At 42.1% G+C, this 16790-nt stretch overlaps 1 protein-coding gene across 4 annotated transcripts in view; it reads right to left on the bottom strand.

Annotated features, from left to right (window-relative positions):
- The window catches only part of NT5C2 (5'-nucleotidase, cytosolic II), a 96368-nt gene that overhangs the window by 44505 nt on the left and 35073 nt on the right, over window positions 1-16790 (bottom strand). For 2 of the 4 annotated variants that reach the window (XM_032786091.2, XM_075072944.1), the window contains exon 3: window positions 10918-10991. In XM_032786091.2, coding sequence (XP_032641982.1) covers window positions 10918-10991 — 74 coding nt within the window. Of the gene's footprint in view, window positions 1-10917; window positions 10992-11738; window positions 11930-12422; window positions 12570-16790 lie in introns of those variants that run through there. The other 2 variants (XM_032786094.2, XM_032786095.2) reach the window with 2 other exon arrangements.

Raw genomic sequence — 16790 nt, 5'->3', positions numbered from 1 at the left:
ACACTGCGGCCGTGCTGCCCGGCCAGCCCACTGCAGCTGCGCCGTCCGGCCCAGCCCACTGAAACATGCTGCGGCCCAACCGCCTGGTCTGGCCCACCGGAGCAGGCTGTGGCCGCGCTGCCCAGCCTGCCAGAGCAGCTCCAGCCAGGCCAGAGACATCATCCCCTGGCCCTCCCCAGATAAGGTGGGAAAGGATGGGATGGGGAGAGCGTGGAGGTCCCAGACTATGGGTGGGGTCATGTGGGGTGTGGTCACAGGGGTTACTCCCCTAACCCCAAGCTCCTCTCCCCAAAAAAGTTTCCCCACCAGTTGCTGTCACGGCCGATCAGGGTAAGCACCAGGACACTTTGTTTACTTAGGTTTACCTCCCCTCAAGGTAAACAAACCATCTCGGCCCACCAGCGGCTTATCCTGATGACCTGGGAGCCAAAGTTTGCTGACCTCTGAATTATAGGGTCAACTTACGAACGGGTTATAAAAATTTTCCATTTTTACTGATCCATCTTGGGGGGGGGGGTCGGCTTATAAATGAACCTCCTTATGATCGAGTATATATGGTATATTAAATATACAACCAGTTTCCTTTCTCCACCCTTCCAGCTCACTGTGTAATATTATAGTTTGAATGTATTTATAAAAAACATGATCAAAGTTCCTTGGAAAACTCTATCCTACATGTGTACACAGAAGATGTTTGTAAAACTCCATTAATTTTAATGTATTTTGGAAGTGGGTTTGGAATTGCTCATCTGTGCATATCCCAGTTGCATATTAACTTAAAAAACAAATTCAATTTAACTGAGTTACATAAATGTAAAAAAAAGGGGAAAAAATAGACAGTTTTGTGTGTAATGCAACGAGAGTTTGAATTAAACATATGAAACTTTACAGAACATTAGCCTATTATGTAAGTGAGACCCATCAGAGGGTCTTCAGAGTGTGTGTGAATGTGTGTGTGAGATTCAACCTGCTTTAAATCAGATACATACTGTACCAGCTGGTGCAAATTGGCTGTGAGTGCCCCTTTTTGCATTCCCACTCTCAGTTGCTACCAGTCTCTATTGCTTGTGACATTTTAAAAGACAAGTCCATTCAAATGACTAAGAGTCTCCACTCCATGCGCTAGCCCAGGGACTGGACTATGTTTAGAGTTTTGTCGGCACAGCTATATCAGTTAGGTGTTTGAACAAATCACTCCCCTAAATGATATTGTCATGTTGGCAAAAGCTGCACTGTAGCTGCAGTTATGCCAGTCAAACAGTCCTTCTGCTGGTACAGCATATTTGTTCAGGGAACTGGTATAAGCTACATCAGCAAAATAATTCTTGTGCTGAAGAGGCAGCACAGTCAGTCTTACACAGAGCACAGAAAGTTGCTATCACCACCTGGTGGGTATAGATGGGTTCCATAGGAATTCATATCCAGTAGAAGAGGCCATTGCTCTGATGTGCCAATTCCAGAGTGGTTGGTCGATGATCAGATGGGAAAGATCTGATATCAAGTATTCACCCTGTAGGAGTTTTATACTGCAAATTCACAAGCTCCAGGGAAAATGAATATCCCATAGGAAACTGTCCCACACTAACCTGAAACACCGCATCCTGTTAACAGGAGTTGATCTTGCTGGTAAAGGGTTAAATGGGGCTCCTGATTCGCTGAATCAGGAGGCTCACTATTGCAACTGGATATCAGGAAAGCAGTAATAGCTCTCTAGATCTGTAAGTTAAACAATCCTGATGAAGGACTTCATTAATTTTAATTCTTTGTTAATAAAGCCTAAGCCTAGGAAAGGAGTAAGTACCGACTCTACACATAATTGTGTTTTAGAGCAGGTTGGGAAAGGCAACTTCTCACAACAACCAAAGAAGTCTCTTCCATCTCTAACATCTGTGGTGCTATGAGAATGGAAGTGTTGATATACCTAACAACTTACAGTGTGAGAACCTCTCTGTAACTACTTTGCAATATAACAAATCTTAGCATTTACTTTTAAGCTTGTAATGCTTCTGCGACACAATCTTAATTCCATCACGGTAACACAGTATTAATTCTTTTCAGGATACTGCACAAATAATGATTTAAAAGTCTCATTTACCATTTATTTTCTCACTGAAACCAGTTTCACTACTGATGGCAACTTGCTTATCAATTCCCACCCAATATAGAGGCAAGAGTGACTTAAGTACAGAGACAGTTTTCCCAAATGAAACCATCTTGCCTACTGTATAATTTATCTCACGGGTATGATAAAACTTTCAACAAGACTGTAACTATTGAGAGGAAGGTTAGCGACTGAGTAACTGGTCTTTACTAATTCCCTCTCCATCTGCCAATGACTTGGTATGAAATTACAGTCTGTTTAAAACATTACTTGTTTACCTAAAGTTCTAGCAAGGGACACTTTTCTGTAACCTCATCATGCAACCTGCCCTGTTTAAGATCTAGGGATGCCAAGGCCTCCTGGATTACTTGGATCCAGATCTGACAATATTGCTCAAATGTTTAGCTCACCCTGAGAAGAAAACAGCCAAGTAAAGTTTTGCCTGTCTCAAATTTGCTCTCTCTCACATTTCTAAGTGTCTTTCACAGTACTATTTAGGCTCATTTAAATGCCATGCTAATGAAAGTCTGGCAATCTATTTGCAGCTGCTCTTTCATAGGACAGGTCTGATTTTCAGAAGCCGTGGTAGAGAAAGGGTTGTGCATCTTTGGCTTAGACCACCAACTAGGGCAGTGGTTCCCAACCTTTTCGTGGCCAGTAGCACATTCATGTTTTCAGAAAAGTGTGGTGGGCGCCAACAATTTTTCAAGGCTTATTTTGTATTTGTACATGAAATAATACAAAAAATCATATTTAATATTACATAATATATGAATCCAGAGAGAGAGAAAAGCTGTGAGGACAGAGAACACTGGCGCCCGCAGCCCCGGAGTTCTCTGTCCCTGGCAGACGCAGGGCCGCAGCTTGTCTCCCCTGCTGGGAACTATGTGGGCCCCGCACCTGCCAGGAACAGAGAACACCACGCCCGCAGCCTGAGTTCTCTGTCCCTGTCAGGTGCGGGGCCACGGCTTCTCTCCCCTGCTGGGCACTAGGTGGGCGCACATAAATGCCCAGCGGGTGCTATGGTGCCCATGGGCACCACGTTGGGGACCACTGAACTAGAGTGACCAGATGTCATGATTTTATAGGGACAGTCCCGATTTTTGGGTCTTTTTCTTATATAGGCTTCTATTACCCCCAACCTCCGTCCTGATTTTTCACACTTGCTGTCTGCTCACCCTACCACCAACAGCATTTTTATTAACCACAGATAGAGATGGTTTTGACACTACTAAACAAACAGGAAAGAAGGCAGGAACAGAGTAACATTACTACTTATTAGTGTTCTTCTAATAGAGCTGGACTGGATAAGCAGAGATGAATCATTAAAATGGATAAAAGAAACTGCAAGTTACAAAACAAAAAGGAGCTACGAACATAAATCCTCAAATCTCCCTAATTTTAAGGATTTAAACAAAGATCTTGCAAAATTACTAGTTTTTGCACCGTGTGCTCTCACTGAATGGCTGTCCTTCAAGTCTATTTGGAGACACTAGATCCTGACACTTGTGTAATGTTATCTCTTTGTTAGGAAGGACACAAATATAAGAGTTTCTGTTGCAGAATTCAGAAACAGTGCCCTAGGATCCCTACTGAGATTCAGAAAGGTCAGAAGGAAAAACTAGTGATTTCTGTGGGGGCCGATTACATAACTGATCACATGGACTTCTGTTAATCTTCTCTAGAAGTAACCACTGAAATTACCCATAGCTCATGCTTGGCCCAAACCCATCAAGGCTTCCAAAAGCTGCTACTTGATCCCTATGCTATATACACAAGCCACAATAAAAACACACTATTGTCCCTGACGCTTAGGAATTTATTCCAAACACACTCACTCTAGCCTGAATAAAGCCGCCTGCTGCATATTATAATGCAGTTCATCAATACAAGCAAAAACGAATGCATAATTCCCTGCAGTGAAAGGAACTGTATATAAATAACCTGTAAAGTCAGAATCCTACACAGACATGTGCTCCTGGATACTCCATGGTCGCACGCATATGAACTTAGCAAGATTCTCTGAGTTTCCAGAAATGTGGGAACCCTCCATCCTTAGCATATGAGAGTACTACAGTGATCCTCAGTGGGCAAGAAAGAGAGTATAAGTGCATCAACAGTTATTTTGTTTTGATTTACACTCCTGGCAGGTAAATTAACTCTAGCCATAAACACAGTGACCACACATTTTTGAGACGAGAAGGGAAGGCAAATATACAGTTTCATGTATGATAGTACCAGTTTTTTCTCTGTGGTGAAGGCTGAAATCATCAGGCATCTTGCCTGAAGGAAGGAAAATGTTATTTGCCCGTGCAGCCCCTTAGAGAACACAGTGGGTGGAATCATATTTTAGTATGATGTGGCATGATATCATCATGATTATTGGTGACAAATATGTGTCAATCACAGTCATCTCTTAAGTGTTGTTCCTGATAAGGCAATCTTCCTGGTTAGGGAACACATGTTCTCTGCAGTGTAAGTATATTGCAACAGCTACTACAAACTGAAATGGAAGTGCTGTGTTCCCAGTAAAATGAGCTGTATCCCAATCATTAAACTGTACACTGTGTATAGATGCATGTCCTTGACGTTCATAGTTGGAGTAAAGGAGCCGGCCACAGACACGCTATTTTGAACTTGATGGCAAAGCTGTTTAAATAACTAAGTTCAAGATGAGTTAAGCTCTCCTATCTTTTTTGATACTAAGAAGCATCTTGCCTGAAGCCCTCTTTCCTGACTTTGGTGGCACAGGCTCAAAGCCATTGCTTTTGGAGAAGGAAAGAAGAAAATAGTGTGTAGAGTTCTTTCTGCTGCTAATACTGTCTCTTCTTCACAAGATGGACAATTTGGAGATGTTCTAAAAAAGGAATTCTATCCTCTGGCTGAACAATCCTGAGTTCTCAGCTATCAAAGGCAATGATTGCCAGCCAGGAATGAACGTCATCAATTTACTTCGGACATTGTGGTCCTCAAGGATACAGAATGGAAAAAGGACTCTGCAATCAGTACAACTTGCAGAATCAAGGTTTGAGCATGAGTATAGGCTTTCAGTGCCTCAGTGTCATCTAACACACTGATGAGGGTGTTTGGGATTTTTTTAAGCAACTTTACTTATAAAAGGTAGCTTAACAAGGCCTGTGGTCTCTTCTGGAACTGAAGAGACAGAAGACTAGATGAGTGGCTGATGGACTTGGAGGTGCCACACCCTTCTCCTTCACTTTGGTCAATTTCTTTCCCTGTACAGGCTTTGAAGATGCACAAATTGGGATTCTGGTCACAAGCCAGCATACTGGCATGAAGATGTAATTTACTGATGCTGAATCTCAACTAAAAAACAAACTTTTTACATTCTTTCTCTCTAGATACAAAGCAGAAGCTGGTGATTGCTTCAAGTCCATATGAAGGGGCATGGATTTATGCAAGTGGCTAACTTTTGTTAGCAGGAATACATTAGTTCCTAGAAAAAAGAACAGGAGTACTTGTGGCACCTTAGAGACTAACAAATTTCCTAGGCTATGCACAACAAAATGTTAATATAATCCCCCCAAAAATGCAACATCAGTTAACAACAAATCCATCATTTAAAGCTTCTGCTGCAAACAAATAACTAAGTCTACTTATGTGTCATAAGCTGGATAGTGGCATTCACTATTTATTGCAAGTAATAGTTAAACAACATTTACGCATGTGGGGAACAAAGGATGATGCTGAAATACAAAACGATGAATGGATGATATTAGTTTGTCTGCCTGAGTTAAGGAAAGAGGAGTAAAATACTATTTAGAAATTGCCATTCATCGTACTTTTCATCATCAAAGTTGTTTACAAACATTAATCAGATTCTCACAATACCCATATAACGGAGATAAGTAAGGATTATTATCCACTTTGTACAGTTGGAGAAAATGCAGCAGAGTGACTTGCCTAAAGCCACAGAGGGAGCCATGATCAATGTCAAAGTTGAAATAAAAATGTCTCTGGTTTCCAGTCCTCTGCTCAGACCATACTTTTCTGTTTTCCATACTACATAGTATCACATCCATTCCAGCTGCACTAGACATAGCATGCTGAAAGTGTCCTTATGTCCTGGTTTTGCTAGGATAGTCTCAGTTTTTCATATCATGTCCCTGAAAATTCTTTGAGGACATTTAAAATGTTCATATTTTTCATTTCATCAATAAAAACTTCATTTTTAAATAACTACATGTTCATTCAAGTCATTTTACTGTGCCAAGTAGAATTTGCTCTGCACTTACCAGGAACAACCCAGTGGAATGAATGTTCTGCGGGATAAACAGTGTTTAGAGTGACCAGTTGAAGGAGCATAGACCCTATCAAAATTGTTCTTTTTGTTCACCATAAATGCTAACAACACTCATTCAATGTTTCATACTAACCTTATTCAGAACACCTGAGTTGGTGGAAAAACCCTCCACACTGAGAAATATCTATCTGTTGCTATTGAGACAAACTGGAAAAAGTGGCCATCACAAACTTTTTTGGAGGGGAAAAAAAAAAAACTATTTGTTTTTTTAATGACTATTTTTAATTCTAAAAAACATTGCCACAATTTTTTATTTTGAAGATATGATCACCTTAAGCATGTGACACTCAAGGATTATGGCCAAACTCAACATAGATTATCGGAGCCTCTGGAGGCTTTCCTGACCTCAATTTGGCTGCTGGCCTTTGGCTTCTCCAATCCTCAGTGCTGTCCCTGAGGCCTTCCTTGCCACACTACTCATCTGCTGATACTGTTAAAAATGGTTACCCACCTGCTCTGTAACTAATGTACTTTGAGATGTGTGGCACATGTCTATTTCATTTCAGGTTTGTGTGTGTGCTCAGTTGTCAGATTCAGCCTGAGCGATACCTGTCAGGGCGGCATGTGCACACTCCTGCTTCACACCACAACGCAAAGCCACCTTCAACCCCCATAAGTTCTTTCTTACTGGAAGACTCTGACAGAGAGGGGAAGAAGGGTGGGTCATGGAATGAACATGTGCAACACATCTTGAAGAGCGGGACAGTAACCATTTTAAATTCTTCAAATGATTGCACGTCTATTCCATTTCAGGTGACTCAAAAGCAGTTCAATCTGGAGGTCGGAGTCTATCTGAATAATGACTGAAGGATCACACATCCAAATCTGGCATAATCTCTAGTTTGCCCAGAGATGGCATAATGGGAGGCAAAAGTATACACTGAAGATCAAGTTGCCACTTTGCAAATGTCCAAAAGAGTCAGCTTGGCCAGAAAAGCCACAGAGACTGCGTGAGATCTGATCAAATGCACTAGCACTCTATTCAGCGGCAATACATCAGCCCTATAGTAGCACAAATGAATACAACAGGAGATCCACAAGGAGATCCTTTGAGGAGAGACTGGAAGAGACTCTGTCTGCAATTGCTACAAACAATGGAGATGATGACCTAAATGGTTTAGTCCTCTCCATGTAAAATGCTAAGAATTAGGAAAGAAAGTTGATCAATATATTGCTTGATTGATGTGGACACGAGATACCACCTTAGTGAGAAACTTCGGATGAGGGTGTGGGAATACCCTGTCCTTGCAAGAGACCGTATACAGAGGTCCAGAATCTAGTGCTTCTAATTCGCCCACTCTCCTAGCTGAGGTAATTGCAACCAAAAAGTCTGTCTTTATGGAAAGATGGAGCAATAAACAGGTAGCCAATGGTTCAGAGGAGGACTCACTAGCTTTGTTAACACCATATTTAAGTCCCAAGGGTGACCAAGATCTTGTCCTTGGGGGGTACATCTGGTCCAAAGCCTTCAGAAACTTAACTGGCATAGGATTGGAGAAAAATTATCATCACTTGGCGGGTGGGAAAGCTGAGATAGCTGTTACATGGACCTTGATGGAACTAATGGTAAAACCTCGCTGTTTTGGGTATAACAAATAGTCCAATACATGATGGATTGAAGCGTAGGGGTAGGGGAGGGGGCACTTTTTTGCTGGGACAAAATGGAGACTCCCACTTTTCAATGTAAGTAAACCTAATAGAAGGCATTTTACTATTTACAAATGCACTTTGAACCCGCTTTGAACAAACCTCATGAAGCCTTAGCCATGGAGCATCCAGGCAGTCAGGAGGAGAGCCTCAGATTGGGGTTGGAGGGCGACCGTGGTCCTGAGAGAAGAGGTCTGCATCCCACGGTAGTGGCAATGGAACTGTGTATGAGAGGATCAGCAGATTGGAAAACCAATGTTGCTGAGGCCATTTTGGAGCTAGGAGTATGACTCACAGATCCTGTGCTGCAGCATAAGCCTCCAGAGTAAAATGGTACTAGGATAGTCTCCTGTACTGTTAACTAAATGGAGCCACTTCAGGGGCTGGTCTCAATGATGCCAGTGCCAGAGTCAACAGTCCCTCCTGATCAGATGATTGCCTCAGAGACCTCCTCAGCCTCATGCACACTCTTGTATCCTTGTCCACATGCTTGCTGGACTTTGGTGCCAGGGACCTTGATCTATCGGATACTAATCCCTAAGATGCCATCTTTCACTGCCTCTTCCTCTGTAGCAGGGAGGCCTGAGGGTCAGTCAAAAAACAGAGGAGCACTTCTGATGGACGCTGATGTGCTCAGTACCTTCTCTGAGTGGAAAGTCTCCAAGGGGGAATGCAGGACCATCTCCAGCAGGAGAAACTTAAGCTCAGTCTCTCTTTCTTGGTTCTTGGCTTAAAGTTATTGCAAATTTTACACCAACACTTGACATGAGTGTCCCCACAACACTTCAGGCAGCTGGGATGCAGGTCACTCACTGACATTGGCTTCTTGCAGGAATGGCAGGGATTGAAACCCAGTGACCAAGACATGCCTCGTCACCAGTACCCAGCAACAGGAACTAAAGTGTTTAAAAACATTTTAAAATAAAACTTATTTCTATAACTAACAAATAGTCTAAGGCATCAAAACTTCTGAAACAAGTACCAACAATCTACAAATATGATGGGGGGAATATTTCAGTAGCTAGATCACATGTTCCATCCACCATCACAGGCAGTAAGAAGGAACTGAGGGAGGGCAAGGGTCGGCTCTGCCTTTCATATCTCGAATCTATGGTGCAAGGCAACAGAGGGTGCATGTGCCACTCTGACAGGTACCGCTCAGGGGAAAATCTCCAACAACTGTGCAGAAGACAGGCGCACACCTGAAATGGAATGGACACGTGCAATCACTCGAATAACTAAATTACCAGACTTGACCTCCTGCACTGACCCATTTATCAACCAACCTTGACATTTTAGCTTCCATTTCTCATCTTGAACAGGAGTATAGAAAGCAATTATGAATTAAAATACCCAGTGTAGTAGAAACACTATCATATACCTTATATCAATGACACTGATGGGGAGAGAGGATAGAAACTTGTGCAGTGCCTATTATTATAATATATACATGCAATACAAACCTGGGAAATGAGCAATGGGCTTTTTATCTTTATCTTGCATAACAGGCAGATAATATATTATATATGTATTTGACAAACAGTTTTATTTCCCATCCTCCACCTTAAGTTTCAGATCATTTGCATTCCTTGTACTCGGGCGATGAAGTAGTAAAGATGAAAAATGTTAAAAGCTAAAAGGTCATTTATAGCCCCTGCACAATGTACATCTGTTCAGAGATGTACAAAGCTTTCTAACTAGCTTGTTCAACGGAAACATAAAATATTCCCTATGCTTTGACCTTTATTACACAGGCTCAGCCAACTGAGGAGTGGGAGATAAGGAAACAGAGGGCTGGTCTACACTACGGGGTAAAATCAATTTTAGATACGCAATTTCAGCTACGTGAATAACGCAGCTGAAGTCGAATATCTAAAATCGATTTGCTCACCCGTCCTCACCGCGCGGGATCGATGTCCGCGGCTCGCCATGTCGATTCCTGAACTCCGTTGGGGTTGGTGGAGTTCCGGAATCGATATAAGCGCGCTCAGGGATCGATATATCCCGTCTAGATTAGATGCGATATATCGATCTCCGAGCAATCGATTTTAACGCGCCGATACGGCGCGTAGTCTAGACGTGGCCTTAGTCATAATTTAATTAAGATCTCTTTGATGGTGGTTCTCACAGGCATATTCTCCCGCCATGCTGGGTGAATGTACAGTCTTATCCTCACAGCATAAAAAACAAAATCAGTTTACCACTTACAACCAGGTTCACATCATGGTGTACTTTTAAGCAAATAGGCATCTAGGACAATGGCTCTCAATCTTTCCAGAATACTGTACCCTTTCAGGAGTCTGATTTGTCTTGCATACCCCAAGTTTCACCTCACTTAAAAACTACTTGCTTACTACATCAGACATAAAAATACAAAAGTGTCACAGTACATTATTAATGAAAAATTGCTTACTTTCTCATTTTTACCATATAAATTATAAATCAATTTAAACATAAATATTGTAATTACATTTCTGTGCAAATATCTAGATGAGTTGATGTACCCCCTGGAAGACCTCTCCATACCCCCAAGGATATGCATATCCCTGGCTGAGAACCACTGATCTAAGACACTAATTATACCCAGTGTAAGCTTTGCTCTTTCTGAGACCCCAGATCATTTGAAATTGCACTAGGGCATCATATTTTGGGACCAAATATGGTTTCAAGATAGTTGATCTAACTGAAACATCTGAAATGAAAATACTCTGAATAGGTGGCACTTCAGCCTACTGAGGAAGCACCTCCTAGCTAGAGTGGCAGCAATCAATTTCTATTTTTCTCTTAACAAGTGTGAGACAAAGCACTGATCAGAATCAGTTATAAAAATCAAGAAGGAACTCACCAGCAAGTGTGTAATCCATATCAAAACCAAAGCACTTTATCTTCTCCATTGCTAAACTTCGGTTCACAAAGACCCTGTAAAGAAGAGAGGAAATAAATCCATAGGGATAAGCATTTCTGGAATGAACTTATTTGGGAGTAAACTTATTTCTCTTATTATCAAGTGACATGTGATCTAACATACCCAAACTATCCTAAATATGTAAAAATCAGAACTCATCTGAAAAATGAATGCACAGATCAGCTTTACCTGTCAGTATGCTTCCAACAAAGCCATGACTTTTCATGGTTATTCTCAAAATTAGTGTGCGTATAAACATACACACACCCTAGTACAAGTCCTGTAAAAATTCCTAAATACAGGAATGCAAGATCTCTTGAACCCAGGCTCACATACAAGAGGAAACTGTATGAGGAGGAATGATGAAGTTTGCCTGATTAAAATAAAATATGACAGAGAGGCAAGAAGAGAGGGAATGAGATTAGCAGTTTCCTAGATAAACATTTACTATTTGACCCCTGTTTTGAATGAATCTGAAAATGCAAGGAAAATTTAAAATGACTTCTCACCAAAATCTGACCAATACTATTATTAATCACTTAATATAACACCACAAAACACACAGTAAAATACATTCCCACCCCAAAGAGCATAAGGGAAGTTTTTACACTATTTGTAACAGTGTTATTTTCCAGTTTTATTTTTACTATCAAAATCTTGTTGCAATGAGAATCTATTCTGTATATTGCTCTGATACTTTGCTTTCAATGCACTGCATTCATTTCATCCAAAACAAACAAACAAAAAACAAACAAACAAACCCAAGATAAAGAAATAGGTCAGAAAACACAAAAGAAACTGCATTCTGCTTCAGCTATTACATTAACTAATCCAGTTAAATTTCCCACATAATTTCCACCATGTAACATCTGTCGTTCCTCCTGATTTCTAGCCAGGATTGGTCTCATCTGAGAACTAAAAATTAGAGTTGCAAACAGCAAAGCCAAGGATTCCACTGTAGGGAGGAATCTCAGCTTGTCGTCAGCAAGGCTGATGCTGGCCAGAAATTCCAAGTATTGCTAGAGATATCATGCCAAGAAAAAAAAACTGCCTAGAAATGTCTGCGAAAGGGTAATAGTACCCAAGCATTCAGCTGCACTCTGGACTCAATAAGGTTATGTCTGGATACAAGCACGCTGCCCTCAGCAGGATGCCAACATAATTAGCCTTCTCTGAGGCTAATTCAGAAACACTTCTTTGTGAAGGTAACGTAATGGGGAGAAGGATACCATAAACAATGACAACGGTAAGTGCAAAAACAAATAGACACCAATTCCGTGAAGCTTCTAGTTTCAGAAGATCCTGAGATTCTTCTTCAGACTTATGGCCTGTCAGGCAGCCTACATAACATGCCAGTTTAACTGTGTGTCAGTCTACTGAATCTAAAATTTAAACAGCAAACTTGTGAAGATCAACCTACCATACTTCCATGCCAGCAGCCTTACCTCATCTCTCATAGATGTTCTTCTTGCAAAGTGTGTAGCAGTCTGATTCATATACTCGTCTGAATCACATTACGCAAGTCCTTACAGGCTTCTCTAGGACAAATGCAGGTTTGCTTGAATCTGATTTTACTTTAGAACATCATTATATCTGAACCAAGCCCTAAGATACCGTATGTCTTCTTGAATAGTGCTAGGGAAAACACATCCGTGGCTAACTTAACTAGTCATTGGATATCATTGTTGTTCCACACAGATCCACTTGGAATAGCGTTTCTTTGGCACTACTATAACTTTATCCCTAACCTTCCATGCTCGCTCTGGGACTCATAGTTTCCTGGCAAACTGCCCACCTCTGACAATGAGGCATGTAATGGGACTGAGGAGTTAACAATGACAATCTTTGCTGACAGATGTATGTAGTATCTAAACAATAATATATTCAGGAAAAAAAACTATGAATAGAAATCCCTCTTGAAAATATCAGAGGAGACCATAAACTACTCAAGCGTCACTCTTGAAATAAAGAAATCAGCTCTCTGGGCTGTGGTGAGACGAAGTGTCCGAATCAGCAGCACGAACCATAGGTGTTTTTTAAAAAGAAGTTTAGATATCTCAGATTTAGAAGAGGCCAATGCTAGATACTACATGAAGAAAGAAGCCTTTGTGTGAAGGAGATGCTATATTCTATTGCTTCTGATACCAAGAAATGCTTCTAAATATCTAACTCAAGTACATTGGTAAGCAGAAAATATTTCTGATCTGAAGTTTGTTCAGTTTGCTTTCTAAACAAGGAGGAAGAGATGTGTAGAGGGGATAACACATTTCTGGGAAAAGTTAGAAACAGTTTTTGCCCAAGCGTGACTGGCCCTGCAAGAGCTGAATTGAGCCAGATGGGCTAATTAGCTAATTAGGCTTCAAGCAGGGAAGCATTAGTCTGGAGGCAGCTAGTTAGAGAGAAGTTCAACTGCAAAGGACAGACAGGACTTCTACAAAAGACAAGAAAACTGGAAGAAGAGGGGACTGCAAGGAAGCAGTCTGTGGTAACTCTCTGTGAAGAGGGGGGGGTGTCTGGGGGACTGCAGAGCTGAGTTGCCTAAAATTATTCCCTGGAAGGAAGGAGTAAGGAGACTGGCAAGCCCAGAGGAATGGGGAGGGCATAGATACGGAAGCAGCTCAGGGAAAGGTAGCAAGGTGCAGGGAATAGACTTGGGCTGCTGTGTAGAGGGTCGCTGACCAGAACCCAGAGTAGCAGCGGGCCCAGGTTCCACTGCCAGCCACTGCGGGAGAGGCACATTGAGAAAGTGAAGCAAAAGTCTGCCTGAGACAGCTGGACAGCAGGAACTTTGATACTCTCGTTCCCTGAAGGGGAAACCACAATAGTGACTTGGCTAGAGGGTTGAGTCACAGAGAATGCTGTGGCTCCTGAGAGCAAGAGAGGGACAGCAGAGAAGAAACTGGACAGGTGTAATGACAGCTGGAAAAGGCATCAGCCTCACCAAGCTAATCCCCAGGACTGCCAGAAGGCGGTGCCATCCAATGGTGAGTGGAGCAACCCCGTCACACCAAGTAATAGGGCTTGATTTTGTACATTCTTTGAACCTCACTCCCTGGAGGAGAGTTTGCCTGCTGAGAAAGAGGACTGAATGTCTGCCACATTGAAGAGGAGGGAAGGGTTATGCAGGAAAATTAGAAAAGCCTCACAATTCTGAAGAGGGTTTCAATTATGGTTACAATGGAATTGACCAGAAATGATGGAAAGTTCCTTTCAGCCTTCAACATTCTTTTCATTAATCTGCTTAAGAATGCTCAACAAAATATTAACAAACAGCACAGTGGGTTTAAGATAAAACCTCATGTTGGTACTGGAGATAAAGCATGGTTTTTCTAGCAGCAATTACCAACACTGGCCAGGAAACCAGAATTAATAACTCTATTCTTGTGAAAGCCACTAGTGACCTTTAATGACTCTACAAATGTTCAAGACCTTTGTTTTAAATCCCAATTAAAACATAACATCTCCCGTTCATGGTGCCCACCTATAGATCATAGAATCATAGGACTGGGAGGGACCTCAAGAGGTCATCTAAGCCAGTCCCCTGCACTCATGGCAGGACTAAGTATTATCTAGAGCAGTACTTCTCAAAGTTTGGCTGCCGCTTGTTCAGGGAAAGCCCCTGGCGGTCCAGGCCAGTTTGTTTACCTGCCACGTCCGCAGGTTTGTCCTATTGCGCTCCCACTGGCCGCAGTTCACCGCTCCAGGCCAATGGGGGCTGCGGGAAGGGCGGCCAGCACATCCCTCGGCCCACACTGCTTCCCGCAGCCCCCATTGGCCTGGGATGGCAAATCGTGGCCAGTGGGAGCTGCGATCAGCCGAACCTGCAGACATGGCAGGTAAACAAACCGGCCCAGACCGCCGAGAGCTTTCCCTGAACAAGCAGCGGACTGGCTTTGAGAAGCACTGATCTAGACCATCCCTGACAGGTGTTTGTCTAACCTGCTCTTAAAAATCCCCACTGATGGAGATTCGACAAGCTCCCTAGGCAATTTATTCCAGTGCTTAACCATCCTGACAGTTAGGAAGCTTTTCCTAATGTCCAACCTAAACTGCCCTTGGTACAATTTAAGCCCATTGCTTCTTGTCTTATCCTCAGCGGTTAAGAACAACAATTTTTCTCCCCCCCTGTGGTAACAACCTTTTATGTACTTGAAAACTGTTATCATGTCCCCTCTCAGTCTTCTCTTTTCCAGACTAAACCAACTCAATTTTTTCAATCTTCCCTCATAGGTCATGTTTTCTAGACCTTTAATCATTTTTGTTGCTCTTCTCTGAACTTTGTCCACATCTTTCCTGAAATGTGGCGCCCAGAACTGGGCACAATACTCCAGTTGAGCCCTAATCAGCGCGGAGTAGAGTGGAAGAATTACTTTTCACATCTTGCTTAACAACACTCCCGCTAATACATCCCAGAATGATGTTTGCTTTTTCTGCAACAGTGTTACACTGTTGACTCATATTTAACCTGTGGTTCACTATGACTTCCAGATCCCTTTCCGCGGTACTCTTTCCTAGGCAGTCATTCCCCATTTTGTACGTGTGCAACTGACTGTTCATTCCTAAGTGGAGCACTTTGCATTTGTCCTTATTGAATTTCATCCTATTTACTTCAGACCATTTCTCCAGTTTGTCCAGATCACTTTGAATTTTAATCCTATCCTCCAAAGCGCTTGCAAGCCCTCCCAGCTTGGTATCATCCACAGAGTTTATAAGCGTACTCTCTGTCATTAGCTAAATAATTGATGAAGGTATTGAACAGAACTGGATGCAGAACTGATCCCTGCGGGACCCCACTCGTTATGCCCTTCCAGCATGACTGCGAACCACAGATACCTACCTACTCTCTGGGAATAGTTTTCCAACCAGTTATGCACCCACCTTATAGTAGCTCTGCGATAAATAAAGTGGGGAGATAGCTCCATTTGATGTACTCCCAGCAGCCAGTTAGCTGTAAAATCCCTCTTGGTAGCTGTACTTTACTTCCTTTACTTGTAAAGGGTTAAAAAGTCCCCCAGGTAAAGAAAAAAAGTGAGCACCTGACCAAAAGAGCCAATGGAAAAGTATAACTTTTTAAAATTGAGAAAGAAACTTTGCCTTTGTCTTTTGTTCTCTGGGTAGGAGGGTCAGAGCCGCCATGCTATAAGAAGCTGAGCCAGGTATGATAATAAGTCATCCAATCATGCCTAGAACTACTTATCTGACTCCAAATGTGTAAGTAGATCAGAATGTTTAGCTAAACACGATTAGGGTTCTTTCTTTTATTTCTTATTGGCTTGTGTACTCCTCTGCGCTAACCCCAGATGCTTTTGTTTGTTTGTATCCTTTAAGCTGAACCTCCGGGTGCTTGATTTTTGGAATTGCTCTTTTAAATCTAGCAAAAGCCTAAGTTCCAAATGTATTTTCTTTCTTTTTGTTTCTAATAATAAAATTTAACTTTTTAAAGAACAGGATTGGATTTTTGGTGTCCTAAGAGGTTTGTGCATGTTGTTTAATTAGCCGGTAGCCACAGCTAATTTCCTTTGTTTTCTCTCTCAGCTCTTCTGGGGGGGAGGGGTGTGTGTGAAAGAGCTTGAGGGTACTCCACAGGGAGGAATTCCCAAGTGCTCCTTCCTGGGTTCAAAGGGTTTTTGGGGGGTTTTTTTTGCATTTGGGTGGTGGCAGTGTTTACCAAGCCATGGTTAGAGAAAAGCTGTAACCTTGGGAGTTTAATACAAGCTTGGAGTGGCAAGTATTAATTTTTAAAATCCTTGCAGGCCCCACTTCTGCACTCAGAGTGGCAGAGTTGGGAATCAGCTTTAACAATCTCCACAACC

The sequence above is a fragment of the Chelonoidis abingdonii genome, chromosome 16, assembly GCF_003597395.2.
Source record: "Chelonoidis abingdonii isolate Lonesome George chromosome 16, CheloAbing_2.0, whole genome shotgun sequence".
In the NCBI taxonomy this organism is placed as follows: Eukaryota; Metazoa; Chordata; order Testudines; family Testudinidae; genus Chelonoidis; species Chelonoidis abingdonii.
Note: the sequence above shows the minus strand (reverse complement) of the source record. Positions and strands in the feature narration are given on the sequence as shown.